Source organism: Catharus ustulatus, chromosome 1 (genome assembly GCF_009819885.2).
Source record: "Catharus ustulatus isolate bCatUst1 chromosome 1, bCatUst1.pri.v2, whole genome shotgun sequence".
NCBI classification, from domain to species: domain Eukaryota; kingdom Metazoa; phylum Chordata; class Aves; order Passeriformes; family Turdidae; genus Catharus; species Catharus ustulatus.
This window is the reverse complement of record NC_046221.1, coordinates 50,403,600-50,418,230: the sequence shown is the minus strand read 5'-3', so window position 1 is coordinate 50,418,230 and position 14,631 is coordinate 50,403,600. Positions and strand designations below refer to the sequence as shown.

The following is a 14,631-nucleotide window of genomic DNA, read 5'->3' as shown; positions in this document are numbered from 1 at the left end:
CTGCTGGCTCAGGCTCTGCCACCCGCCCCCCACACTGCTGGCCCCGCCTCTGCCAGGCTTTCCCACCTCTGCCGGGGCCGGCCGGGCTCCAGCTTGGCTTGGGGCTGCCGCGGGCTCTCACTTCCGTGTTGGCAGCTTTTAGAATTTTGTTAATAGATTAGCCGCCCCGGAATATTAGCCGCACTTCCGGGTTTCCACCAAAATTTTGGTCAAATTGGTGCGGCTTGTATTCGTGAAATTACTGTATTTTGCAGAAGACTTTGTGCTTTTGCTGCCTTATAGCTTGATTTCAATTGCACACTGGCAAGATCAGATTTACATTTTGTAATTGGTTGAATGCTTTCTATCTTAAGTCTGTATTAGGCAATACCATGAGATTGCTAGGATAGACACCACTGGAGGTTTTATTCTTATTCAGGTAGTTCAGTTTTATAATTCAGATATCAAAACAGGTATACTGGTGGAATTGTCTGATAGCACAGAGAATGCAAAGTAACATGTATAGGAGTGCAGCACTGGTTAAAAACAAAAAGAGAAAATTATACTGGGACTAAACGAAGATTCCTTTTAGAATGACTTTTTAATTGAATGATTTAAAATGTCATTCAGTGTTTTGTTGGTACAAGTGAAAGATTAAGGCAAATTCATCTCAGTGTAGAGCTAGAGGCAGTTTGACATGGGGGTGAAGAGGAGAATATAATTTGTATTGTCTCTCATAAGCTCAGAAATATTTACTTATGAGCACAAAATAAAATGGCTTTTATCCCCCTTTTGGGTATAAAATTACCTAAATACTACATAATTGCTTCACTGTATACATTGGTATTAAGTGTTTATGTAATCTCACATCTCAGTACAATGTTATAAACTGAGATAAGAACCATTTACTTTTGTTAAATATAGTCAATATTAGGTATCAGACTAGTATAATGTCCATATTTTAGCTAAGAAATCATCATATTCTAAGTCCATTTAAACTCTTATTTTGATTCATCCTTTAAAAAATGCAGCAGCAAAAAAAAATACTTCACAATTTCTACAATTTGAGGGGTACAAAGAATATTCTTGAAAATGTGTTTTGGAATATCAGGTATGTTTCACCCAATATATAGTACTTTTTTTCACCATCTTAAAAACTTGTCCAGCATATTTCAAAAGTATGTAGGGGCAGGAGTAATTTCTTGCTTAAAGTTTGAATTTTTAGTTTTCAGTTGAACATTTAATTTTCAAGGCTCATTGATGGAAAGTAAGGGGAAGGTTTGTCCCATTAATGGTTGTATTTAAAGAGTTGTCAGCCATGATGTCTGTGTTGTGATATCCTCAGTCCTGTCTCCTTTTCCATGCTGATACACACTTTCCAAAGAACTAAGTATTCCATGAAGCATTAATTCCAAACTAAAATGCCCTAGCCAAACGTCTTCATGTAAGATTTGTTAGATTACTTAGAAATAAAGTATATCAGTGTACAGTGATTTCACGAATACAAGCCACATGGACTATAAGCCGCATCTCTGGGTGTTGGCAAACATTTCGTTCTTTGTCCATAAATAAGCCACACCTGAGTATAAGCCGCTCTGTCGTTCGGAGCGAGGACCCGCGTGCAACAAAGTTGCCGAATAGTAACAGAACCACGACATGATGGGGTTTACTGGCTCGGCTCGAGCTGTGCAGGCTCGGCCCGCTCGGGGCTGCCAACGGGGCCAGGTGGCCCAGCTCGGCGGGGCTGCTTGGCGGGGCCACTTGGGGCCAGCCACTGCTGCCACTGGGCTCGCTCACCCCAGCCTGGCGCTGCCCCATGGTGGCAGGCAGGGACAGAGCACACCGGAGCCCGCCGGCACCCGCAGCGGCGGGCGGGGACGGAACCCCCCTGCTCCCGCAGCGGCGAAGGCAGGAAGGGAAGGAGCACCCCCACTCCCTCCGCGGCGGTGTCAGGTGGGGGCGGAGCCTGCCTGCTCTTGCCGCAGCAGGCAGGGGCAGGAGCCCCCCGCTTACCCCACAGGCTGCGGAGATGGCAGCACGGAGCTCTCACCTCCTCCCCGAGCTGTGGGGATGTCAGCACAGAGCCCCCCACCTCTCCCCTGCCTGAAGGAGGGAGCTCCCCTGCCTCCCTCCCCGCCTTGTGCTGCCGACACTGAGCTGACCCCACCCGCCGCACAACACAGTAACCAATTTGTAACAATTGCAAAATCCTGGGTTTTACTGACGGGTGCTCGGCTCGGCACCCTGACTGGCACTTCTGGCGTTGTAAATGTCAGAAAATTATTCACGTATTAACCACTCCTGAGTGTAAGCCGCGTTTCCGGTGTGGGAGCAAAATTTTAGTCAAAATGATGGTGCGGCTTGTATTCGTGAAATTACTGTACTTTATGTAGGGAATGGAGAACTTGATGTGAAAAGATACAGTGTTGTTTCTGGATCTTTACAGGACTTAGGATCATTGTGGAAGTGTGCTCAGTTGAATGGTCATGTCACCATTACGTGATTCAAATCAGACTCTTGAATGGTCTTTGTTAATCAGAGAAAAGAATTATTAATTTGATATGGTTTCTGTTTATGCTACTTTATATATCCAGAAGGAGTAAAATATTTGCATTTACAGTTATTTATTAAATCATAAGATTTTATCTGGAAGTTTTACCACTGTGGAGACATTTGGGTCCAAGTTAAAATTGTCATTTATGTGGCGATAAAATTCTAACTTAAGTGAACTGAAGAAAAAAGTTGAAATGTTTAAAAACACATTTGATTTAAACATTTCTTGTTTTAAGAAAGAAAATACTAACAATGGTGGGTCAACTTCTTCAGAATCACTAAAAAAACAGTTTTGTATAAGTGCCATAAGAAGTGGGGTACTCAGTTTTATTTAGAAATCCCTAAGGATGTTCAGTTTCCAGTTTCCATAACTTTAAAGAGTCTTAATAAGTTGTAGTAAGTAACAATTTCAATTCAGTTTCAATTTCACATTTTATTTATTTAAATAAATCAGTAAGTATGTGAATTACTAATTTAATTGGCTGGCTTATGTTAAACTTTTAATTATAATCAGATAATTTTAACTTTCATTTACATAGTGGCAAATTTTTACTGAGGTTGAGTTGTCTGAAGCCTAGGCAAAAATTCAAGTGTGTACAGATTGTCAGCTGCCAGCACAGCTGGTTTGTGCAGGGAACACTTTTTGCAGATAATGTTTGATATGTGAGCTCTGGCTCTGATTTGAGCGCACAGAATTTAGTTAAATCCACAATGCAAGACCAGTATCAGTTCACTGGTAACTTTTTAGGTATTTCTGATGATTCTCTTTTTGTGTGGGTGTGTGCATGTGCACCTTTTCTTCTTTGAATTTAATACTTGCTTTTACCCTTCTCTGAATCTTGTAAATAAAAAAAACATTATGCATGAAATGTCCAGTGTACACAAACCTATATAATCATATTTGGTATAATCAAAGAACTTATCTGAAGATTTTTGCTTCTCTTTAATATTCAGTTTCTTGTGCTTAAGCTGCATCTTTTTGATAAATATTCTCTTGTTCATCTGAGCAGCTATTGCAGCACTTCGATTCCATGGTCATAGATAGGGTTTTTTTAATCCTGTTATTGCAGCTTCCAGACATCACTCCAGATCTACTGGTGCCCTCTACGCTCCTGATGCTTATGGGGCCACAGGTGAAGGATGAGTACCCTTTGCTGTCATCTGTGCAGTCATCCTGGATTTTTTTTTCCCACCCACATGGTTATTCTCATAGTTCAGTTTTAGAAAGCACTGTTGCTATTAATTTGAGTTTGTGGTTTTAATAATCCAGATAAATGTGTTTATGTTGCTAGATTTTACCTCCACCCTCACCCCCAATGTTAATACATTTCCTTAACATTTTTTTACTTGCAGAACTTTTGTTAGTTTTCCGTTTTTTAGTGTTTGTAGAGCATTCTTTATGCATGTAGTTTTCTAATGAACAGTCTCAATAGCCTTCCTATTGTATTTGTTTTCTCTCTAAATGAAAACAAAAACCCAAAATGAAGAAGACATTAATCTTTTAAAAAAACAAAAGGTTTTACAAATAAAACCATTGTTTAATAGGGTTTTTTGCATGTGATATTGGAACAGAATGTTTGTAGTTGACTGGCTTTTGACTTGAATCTTTACTTTTGTATGTACCACTAAAGACTTCAGAATGAAAATGGTTATTTTATCCACTACGTAATTTATTAAAAATGTTAAGCAAATGCTTTTCTTCTGCTTGGGTTTTTATAAGTGAGTGTGATATATCCCAGCTTTCTATTCTGATTGAATTCTTTGTATTTATTTTTTTGTTGTTGCAACAGGTACTGGCTTTGGAATTAGTCAGTCAAGTAGGTTGTCATCATCAGTCAGTGCTATGCGAGTTCTGAACACAGGTTCGGATGTGGAAGAGGCAGTAGCAGATGCTTTGGTAAGAATCTCATACTTACCTTGTGTAGGTTGCAGGCTCAAAGTGTTTGGTTCCTGCACATTAGGCATGCAGAAGAACTTCTCATTTATTGTTTTATTAGCTTCTTGGGGGGAAAAAAAAAAAGAAACTGAGTTGCTGGAGCTGTAAGTATTGGAATTTTCATTCCCTACAGGAGTTTTAACTTTTGAGATGTGTGCTTTTTTTCATGGCAGACAGGAAACAGTCTTTGTTGTGTTGGAGTGGCCCAAGAAGCCACTTGGAGCAGGTAGAACTAACCAACAGTTTCTCACAACGGCTAGAAAGCTTAAGGGTAGGTTCAAGACTTCTTACAGCTGGGAATGATGGCATCTTGCCCTCTGCTTACTGAAGCCTGAGTGCCATTTAAAGTTTTTCTGTCTGACAGCAGGTGAGGTTGATGCTGAATAGAGAAAATGATAGCTGGGCAGGCAAGCCCCACACAGCCACTCTCTCTCTCCCCCACCACTGGTATCAGAGAGAGAATCAGGAGGTAAAAGCCAGAAAAAGATAAAGATAAAGACAGTTTAATATGGAAAGCAAAACCCATGCACCCAGGCAGAGCCAAACAACAAATTGATTCAGTGCTTCCTATGGGCCAGCCATCTCAAGCAAATCAGGGCCCCATCATGTGTAACAGTGACTTAAGAAAACAAATGCCATCAACTCCAAACCATCCCCCTCTTCCTCCTCCTTCCCCTCACTTTACAGACTGAGCATGATGTCACATGATCTGGAATGTCCCTTAGGTCAGTTTGGGTCACCTCTCCTGGCTGTGTCTCCTCCCATTCTCCCATTCGCCCCCAGCTTCCTGTCCAGCAGTAGGAAAAGCAGAAAAGGCCTTGGCTCTGTGTGAGCCCTGCTCATCAAGAACTAAACCTCTCTATATTATCAACCCTCTGTTCAGCATAAATCCTAAACACAGTCCCACACCAGCCTCTGTGAAGAAAATTAACTCTAGCCCAACCAAAAGCAGCACAGTAGGTAGCATCTCATAAGTTTAATTTTTGTTTTCCTTTGCTTTCAAAATGTGACACTAAGTTAAAACTGGTTATGCCATTCTTTCTTAAGCTGTACTATTCTTTAAAAGGGTGGATTTGGCTCTTCTGCCTTCCTCCCCCAAAAGCCAAACTGAACACATGATGTATTTTGGTATTCTGACATTTATATCGGCAAGCTGAAATTCTCCATTAATTTAAAATACTGATACTATGAATCAGATACATTTTTATCAATTATTGTATACTATTTGCATATCATTAAATACTTGTAAATACCTGTTTCCTAGTTACCAGAATGCTTTAAAGAAATGGTTATTTATCTGGTTTAAGATAAACTGTTATTTTGAAAGTTAGTAAAAAACAACAAATTAGACTCTAAATTACAATCAGATATAACTGAACAGAGAGACAAAATACAAAGAACTCTGTCATATTCTTAGTATAACTGTTTATTGATTTCTTGGTTAATACATTTTTCTTGACATATTGTTTTAAATTTTGTGTGCCTTCATTGGCATAGAGATCAGCATTAATGGTGAAAATGCTGCTTTGTAAACTGAAAGTCAGTCTGAATTTTGAAATAGGGAACAATAGAAAAACAGTCCATGGAACGTGGAAATTCTCTGTCTATAACTGGAAAGCCTGTGCTATAGTTCTCTCCACACAGATGCGTCACAAAGAATATCTTTAGTACTTTTAGCAGCCTCCTAGTTTTCAAATTTGCTGGGCAAATTATGTAGTAAGAATAGAAGCTGAGGAGAAATTAAGGTTTGAATGACTGCTCTTGAGGCTTGAATGTGTCTGCTTTGTTGAAGCAATAAAGCTTCTTCAGAGAAATTGTTCTGCATTACCTGGATCCAAAATATCATGATACTGCTAGAAATGTTAGAGGAAAATCAGTGTGTATATTTTTACTAGAGTCTGACATTACAAAAAAGGATCAAGAACTGCAGCATTTTATTATTGTAGTATTCGGATGCCTGGTTCCTTCCTCTAAATGGTACAAGTTGTCCTGTACAAATAACTCCATGTAGATGGAAATCTGGTAGTAAACACCCTTATTGTTTTATCATACGCTGAAGATTCACACATATAATGGTATTTTTAAAAGGTGGAATATAGAATTCTGACATATGTATATAAATATAAAAATAAAAATATTCCAGATTGTGTGTTACTCTTTTCCATTTTATGAAGAATAATTGACCAGTTTTAGAGGTGGTGAAGTCAAAGAGGTGTCAGTCTTTTGCCTAAGATCTGTTTTAAATATTGGTGTGTAAAATACAGCAATAATGGAAATCTTTATATATTTTTATGTCTTCTACTTTAGTACCATCCTTGGCATTTCCAATTAATTTATTGAAAAATCTTTCTTTTTTTCCTTATGGTATCTCTTTTCCAATACACTTAACATCTCTGTGTGGTTTTTCCCTTCAGTTATTCTGTTACATATGTATGTATGCTCGTTCTGTTGTCAATAAGCCTACTTGTTACCAGTTGTATTGATTAGTTTGTGATTCGTATTGTGATGTCCTTTAAGTTATTCCATGGTTAAAAATGAGAACCCTGTGCAAATGGCAGGTAGTTAAGGGGAAAACAATCACACTACTGGTTCTCTCAGTATGTAACGAAACTGAGTTTTTAAATGCTAACTTCAACTCCAAAGTTTGAATGGCAAGAGGTGTTTTGCAGAGGTGTGTGGTTTTTTCATTTTTAGGATAAACAGGGGTTTTTTTTCCCCTCTGATCTTTGGTATGTGGTGTTGCGTTTTGTTGGCTTGTTTTTTTATTTTAGGGGATTTGGTATTTCGCACCATGTAAGCAGTTTTTTTGTAGAACATTGACTATAATTGTTGCAATGACAAAATTTAGATCTTAAACAAGTACAGTAGTTTCACGAACACAAGCCGCACGGAGTATAAGCCGCACTTCCGGTGCCTCGACAATGTTGCTGTCTTTGTCAATAGATAAGCTGCACCCCGAATATTAGCCGCACTTTCGTTCGTCGCGAGAATCCGTGCGCAGCTTTCACAAATTGGCCAATTAGTAACAGGATCGCGGCATAGCGGGGTTTACTGGCTCGGGGCGGGGCCAGGAAGGCTCGGCCTGCTCATGGTTGCCGATGGGGCCGGCCGGGTGGTGCTGCAGCCGCCGCCGGGCTCACTGGCCCCCCTCTCCGGTCAGCACCGCCCCGCTGCCACGTTTGCTCGCCCTGCCGGTGGGCCGGCCGCCGCCGCCGCTGCCAGGCACGCCGGCCGCCCCGCTGCTGCGTTTGCTCGCCAGGCCGGAGGGCTACCGCCGCCACCGGGCTCGCTGGCCCCCCTCTCCTGTCAGCACCGCCCCGCTGCCGCGTTTGCTCGCCCGGCCGGAGGGCTACCGCCGCCACCGGGCTCGCTGGCCCCCCTCTCCTGTCAGCACCGCCCTGCTGCCGCGTTTGCTCGCCCTGCCGATGGGGCAGCCGCCGCTGCCGCTGCCAGGCTCGCCGGCCGCCCCGCGCCGCGTTTGCTCGCCAGGCCGGCAGGGCTGCCGCCGCCGCCAGGCTCGCCGGCCACCCCCTCTTGTCTGCACTGCCGCCGCGTTTGCTCGCCCTGGCTGGCACTGCAGGCCCCCGCACCGCCGGGCTCCCCCACGCTGCTGGCCCCGATTCTGCTGGGCTTCCCCCGCTGACAGGCAACCCCACCCGCCGGCCTTCCTGCTTCTGCCATGCTCCCCTGCACTGCTAACCCCAGTTCTCCCGGGCTCCCCCGCCCTGCTAGCCCAGGCTCTGCCGCCCCCCCTGCCCCGCCCTGCTGGCTCAGGCTCAGCCGCCCGCCCCCCACACTGCTGGCCCTGCCTCTGCCAGGCTTTCCCACCTCTGCCGGGGCCGGCCGGGCTCCAGCTTGGCTTGGGGCTGCCGCGGGCTCTCACTTCCGTGTTGGCAGCTTTTAGAATATTGTTCATGTATTAGCCGCCCTCGAATATTAGCCGCACTTCCGGGTTTCCACCAAAATTTTGGTCAAATTGGTGCGGCTTGTATTCGTGAAATTACTGTATTTCAAATCAAGGTTTTGTACTTAAATAACAATTGACTGCATGTGTTAAATTAATGGGTTCATGCTCAAATGTCACTGCATAAGACACACAGATTTTGACAGAGAAGTCTTTGTGACCAACTGATATGTAATATTTTCTTGGAAACTGAAGCTTAGCAAACTACTTCTTGACAATGTGTGATGTGCTAATCAGACACAGAGACCTAAGAACAAAATTTACAGTAAGATTATATGTTGTCCAGTGGCAGGGAGTTTATTACTCACAGTGCTGCTATGCGTTACCTTCCTGTTCTCAATTTCTGTTTCTTTTCAATAATTTACTGCTAACAGCTCTTAGGAGACATACGGACTAAGGTATAGAAACTATTTTTCTTCTTCAATAGTTTAATATTTTGCTCTTAACATGTTTGATACAAAATGAGTTGAAATGTCAAATTATGTGTAGACTTTGATTCTTAAATTTTGTAACATACCTAAAGCTATGAAGTGAAATAACTAACTTGCAACAGTCTTTTGTCACCCTATTATGCAATTTTATGGGTTCTTGAAAGAAGACCTAAAGCTAAATATTTCATCAAATACATGTCTCCTGTGCATTTGCTTTGGGTTTATGTTTCGAATACTATGTGAAAACCATACTTCAAAATATTTTCATCAACTTGGTTTTACCTGCTGAATGGTTGGAGCCATTTGTCACTGCAGGGAGTAGGGGTCACACCAATTATTTAAACTGTTGCTCTTTCAACCCATTATGGGTATGTTGTATTGCCTGTTTGAGAATCAGTGCTGACCTGGGGTGTCTCTGTACAATAGAAGAAGCCTGTGCGAAGAAGATATGAGTCGTATGGGATGTACTCAGATGATGATGCCAACAGTGATGCATCAAGTGCCTGTTCAGAAAGGTCTTATAGCTCCAGGAATGGGAGCATACCGACATACATGAGGCAGACAGAAGATGTGGCTGAAGTCCTGAACCGCTGTGCCAGCACCAACTGGTCAGAGAGGAAAGAAGGCCTTCTAGGCCTTCAGAACTTACTAAAGAACCAAAGAACTCTAAGGTAAAATCTTAATAAGAGAAACATCTTGTTTCCATGTTGTTGGGGGGCAGGGGGAGAGGGAAGGCAGTGTGTGTCATTGAGAGTAAGATGGGGGAAGCAAGGAAACTTTTATCACTTCTGGCTACTAGTGTGTATTTATCTACTAGTGGATATAGGCAATTCAAAATTGAGCATTCTTGCGATACAGAAAGTTCATGAGATGTTTCCATCTACTATCAATGGCAGACCTTTTTTTTATTACTATAATTTTGGGGTATTTATTCAGAAGAAATTGTTTACTACTCGCTACTAAGAACACCTTTTTCAGTATCTCCTCTGTTACAAAAGTATGGTGTAATATATAAGACAGTTTAAAGAGACATTTGTAGGTTTAAAGTCTCATTTTAGATGAAAGCTATTACATATTTACCCATGTCTGGAACAAAACAGTTTCCTCTACTTAATTTACTAGATTATTTGACTCAATACTTACTCTTGATTTCACTGATTGCTATGCATTAGTGTTCTAGCAGAACAAACAAGGGAGTTGACTAACATATTGTTGTTTTGACAGTCGTGTTGAGTTGAAAAGATTGTGTGAGATCTTCACAAGAATGTTTGCTGATCCTCACAGTAAGGTATGTGTTAGTTTTTCTTATTTACAGTAAATGTCTGAAAACATAAAAGAAAGGCAGTTGCAGTAAACTATCAGTGATAATTACATATGTAAAATTTCACAAGCAAAAGCAGTTTATGGTATCAGATTTTTATTAATTTAATTTCGAGTTTTGAACAAGGCAATTTCCCTCCTTCTTCTGCAGGTTCATGGAAATAAAGTGAAGGTTAATGTCATAAAATGCATTGAAGTAGTTCAGTGGTTTGTGCTCAAAATCTGTGTTTTTTAAGAAGTTGTAGTTTACAGAGGCCACTTCAACACAAAAACAGATTTGCTCTCAATTAGAAAAAAAGGCTCTGCAGTAATTTAAGTTACAAATGAAGTTGTCTGACTAAGTCATACATAATCAGATAAACTATGCCAAATGTGAACTTATTTATCTTTTCCAGGACATTTTGTATTATCATAGCTTATGATGTCTTACCTGAATTTCATAGATAGGGCTGTCAGTTGAGATTGGTGAATAATTTTTGCATCATTTTTTAATATTCCATAAGGAGATTGTACTTTGGTATAAAAGAAAATGTGACATTTTTTAGTTTTACTTAGGTAAAGACTCAATATGGATGATAAAACAAGGAAAATAATAGTTCTGTTTTCTAAGACTGTTAAAATCTTTTAAAATGAGTTACTTTGCATAATAGTATTTTTACTATTTTTGTGGGAGGTGGCTTACTAGTGCAGCTTGATTAACTGCCACAATTTCTCATAGCAGATGGAATGCAGGTAAGTAATAATAAATGTAATAATACAAAAAAAACCCCATAAATTTATATTTTAATTAATTATAGGCTTATTTGGAAGAAGTGGTACCTTCTATGTTGAGTATAACATGTCCCACTTTGTGTCCGTATTTGAGAATTGATAAAATTATAAAGATAAATTCATAACAGGGTATTATTTCAGAGTATTGACTTCCCCAGAAGAATCCTGAAAAGCTGCTTTGATAATGCCATACTTTTTACATATTTTTAAGTCTTCCTTATTGCTGCAATGTAAAATTAAATTCAGAGTAAGAGGTCTTGACAGGTTAATTTAGTGTTCAACTGTCCCCTCTATTTGTCCTGTTGGAAAAAGTGACTTAGCTGCTATCTCTGACACCATGTATTTTGGAAATAACATGCATTGCAAACAGCAGTGTGGTAATAAAGTTGATAATACACTGCAGAAATCCAGAAGAAGAGACTAAACCAAGCAGTTAAAAAGAAGAAAATACTACATCAAAAGAAAAGTCGAAGCAGAGGAAAGAATTTTCAATATTGGAATATTGCTGGAGTATTTACTTTTTAGATTAAGTTATGACTAAATTGTTAATAGCAGCTTGTTCTGTCGTAATTAATATTGCAGTAATGCATATGTCAGAGCTACTGTGAAGATTTTTGTGTAGCATGGGAACCAGCAGTAATTTCACGATTATAAGCCGCACCATTTTGACTAAAATTTTGGTCCGAACCCGAAGTGCGGCTTATAATCAGGTGCGGCTTATATACGGACAAAGAACAAAAAGTTGCTGTTTTCGTTTGGAGGACAGGTGTCTGCTGAGAAAGGCAGGAACTTCTCTTTGAAATGGAGAATGTAAACTCTCTCCCTTCAAATTCTTATAATTTTGAAATCAAGGGGCTTTCAGGCAAAAAATGGGAATTAGGAATAACAGTTCTTTTCTAGGGAAATTAAAATAGAAATACAGTACTACAAAGAAACAAACTCCAAAGCCTGACAAAGTCAGAGTACAACCTGACACCCTGTCAGGCAGGGTGTTGGTAGCAGTCCCATTAAATGGTGGTTGCATCCTCCTGCAGTGACAGATGTGATTCAGTTGAAGCAGTGCTCCTGCAGAAGGTGCAATTTCCCTCCGGGGGTCCAGTGGTGATGTGGAGAAATCCCGTTTTCCTCTGGATTCCAGTGGAGAAAGGGGCTCCCTTAGTGTCCCAAAACCTCTGTTTTTATCTTGGTAAGAAGTGTTGGGCTCTTCCCCCCTGGCTGGAGCAACTTCCAGTGGGATGAAGTAATTTTATCAGTCCCACAGTGGGACTCAATGGGCCATTAGCAGAAAATAACTGGCTGGAGGAAGGATGGGTTGTGAAAAGATAAAGAGCAATGCCCTGCCTGGTTTCAATGGATGGCCCATTAGCGGAATATCTGCCGTTGAGATAAGGATCACTGCCCCCACCCTCAACAGATGGTGATAGAATAGATACCTTTTATCAGACTCTGTATTGTAACGTGCGGCTTATAATCAGGTGTGGCTTATGTATGGACAAAGAATGAAAAGTTGCTGGCACTCGGAAGTGCGGCTTATACTCAGTGCGGCTTATAATCATGAAATTACTGTAAATAAAATGTTCCAAACTTCAGTTGTATATATCAGAAGAGCATTTTACCTTTTAAATAAGCCTCTAAATTGTTACATTGACTTATTCTAGCTGATTGTTCTGTTTACTGACCACTGTGATATGAAATAGTGTGATTTCAAGTTTGAAAGTTGGCACTGTGTTATAACCTGTTGGTACAGCTGATCCAGTCACTGAAGCCTTGCCTGCTTTTTGGTGTTACAAAACTATTAATAGTTATCAATATGTTATCCGGAGAATCCTTTAGGTATTAAGAGTTCATGAGCTTTTCTTTTTTTTAATCGCACCCAGATGTGTACATAGATCTCATCTTAGACTCTACTCAAGTGTCTGTATGAATAATTCTGTCATCACTTTTGTGGGGTTTTATAACATTTACTTTAACTTGATATCTGGATGGAGGGAGTAACACAGAATAAGAGAGTAATAATATTTGGAGGAGAAAATGGGAGAATGACTGAAGGACTTGCTAAGTGGTTATTTTAAAAATACATTGGGTATCCCAATAAAATTACTTAAAATTTGTCATTAAAGTTTTGAAGTACCTTATTTGTTTTATTTTGGTTATATTCCTTACAGGAACTTTGTATTGATGGCCACTAATTTGTGTGTTTTTATCTTTTTCCCTTTTGTGTTGTTTTGGGTTTTTTTTGTTTCATTTTGCATGCTGTCTCCTGTGTTGGAACTCTCTTTAGAGAGTAAGTTGGTTCAATATTTTTGGAAGCCTAACCTTACTTGCATGATGTGCAATTAACCCCTTTTCTCTGTTTTTCTTCCCCAAAGAATTCATGCAGTGTCAAGCCTTTTGCAATCATAAAATGCTGTAAACAATTAGTAAAATGTGTGGTAGTTTTGAGATGTGCTTTAGCTACTAATTAACTGACATTGTTTGGTTATGTATTCCTGCTTTATATTGTGGTGGTTGGCACATCTGAAATAATTCACTTTAGAGGTAGATCATTTATTTCCATATGTTTTTTTTTTCACTGTCAAATTATTATGAACTTCAACTTTAAATGGTTGATTTCAGAATTTTAGGTTGCATCATAAAAATGAAAACTGCAATTTTTGCAGTATTCACTTACATTCTTCAGGATATAGGTGGCTGAGTTCCATTTTCCATTACAAACTCATCCTTTACCTTAAATGCTCTTTCAGCCTCCTTAAATTCTTCATGCTGATTTTTTTTTAATGCAACATACTTGGCTTACTTTCTCTAGACATTCTCAGTGGTAAATCTAAAATGAAACAAAGCTTGAAAACAAAGCTGATTTCTCAGTTACATGTATTTTTAACAGCTAAAACATCAGCACAGGCTCTTTAGAGTACTTTTGCAACAGTGAATCATAATTCACTTTATAATGATTTCAATTTAAGCCACTTTACAAGTATGAAGTGTCATAAGAAGTCCATATTACTCCATCAAGTCAAGAGCTTGTAACCAGTTTGTTCGATCTACCATGTTTTAATGGGAAAACCGTGTGTGTCAGTGTCTACAAACTCAAAGAAACAGGTGCAGGTTTAAATTCTTCTGAGCTGTGTAGTTCAATTTGAAGTATTTTGTGAGACGCCCCCTCCACACACACAATGTAATCTTTATAGCACCAGAATTAGTTTGCTTGTTTGCCTAAGTATATTTTCTGCCTTACTTTAGGACTGTGAAAGCCAAAGACTTCATATTACAGTACAGAAAGTGCATATTGGTTTGATTTTGCCTCTGTCTTATAACTATGGCTACTGCTTGTGAATCCACAAAATTATGTATTGTTTCAGTTTAGCCTGAGGCAGTAGATGTTTCCAGTCCTGCACATTAAAGTCTTGTCCCACTACTGACAGGGTAATTTTGAAACCTCAGACTTGAATATAGATCTATATAGACAACCAACAGAAGTTGCAATTTTTTTCCTCCTGATTTTTAATGTAAATTGTCCCAAAAGAGAAGTTAATTAAAGTAGCTATTCCTGTTGGGCTTTATATTAAGTAGGGGTTTCTATTGTTTTGTTTCTACCACAGATTTTCAGTATTTAAGATATCTACTAAAAAATTTCCCAAGTCTCCAGTAGATCCTGAAAAAAATCATAAAATACCTGG

At 39.7% G+C, this 14,631-nt stretch overlaps 1 protein-coding gene across 35 annotated transcripts in view; it reads left to right on the top strand.

The window, feature by feature from the left end:
- CLASP2 (cytoplasmic linker associated protein 2) overlaps positions 1 to 14,631 on the top strand; it is a 184,312-nt gene that overhangs the window by 141,409 nt on the left and 28,272 nt on the right. For 13 of the 35 annotated variants that reach the window (XM_033057675.2, XM_033057640.2, XM_033057608.2 and 10 more), the window contains 6 exons: positions 3,603 to 3,665; positions 4,323 to 4,429; positions 8,807 to 8,830; positions 9,290 to 9,534; positions 10,088 to 10,151; positions 12,961 to 12,963. In XM_033057675.2, the coding sequence (XP_032913566.1) occupies positions 3,603 to 3,665; positions 4,323 to 4,429; positions 8,807 to 8,830; positions 9,290 to 9,534; positions 10,088 to 10,151; positions 12,961 to 12,963 (506 nt within the window). The remainder of the gene's footprint in view (positions 1 to 3,602; positions 3,666 to 4,322; positions 4,430 to 8,806; positions 8,831 to 9,289; positions 9,535 to 10,087; positions 10,152 to 12,960; positions 12,964 to 14,631) is intronic. The other 22 variants (XM_033057713.2, XM_033057703.2, XM_033057820.2 and 19 more) reach the window with 7 other exon arrangements.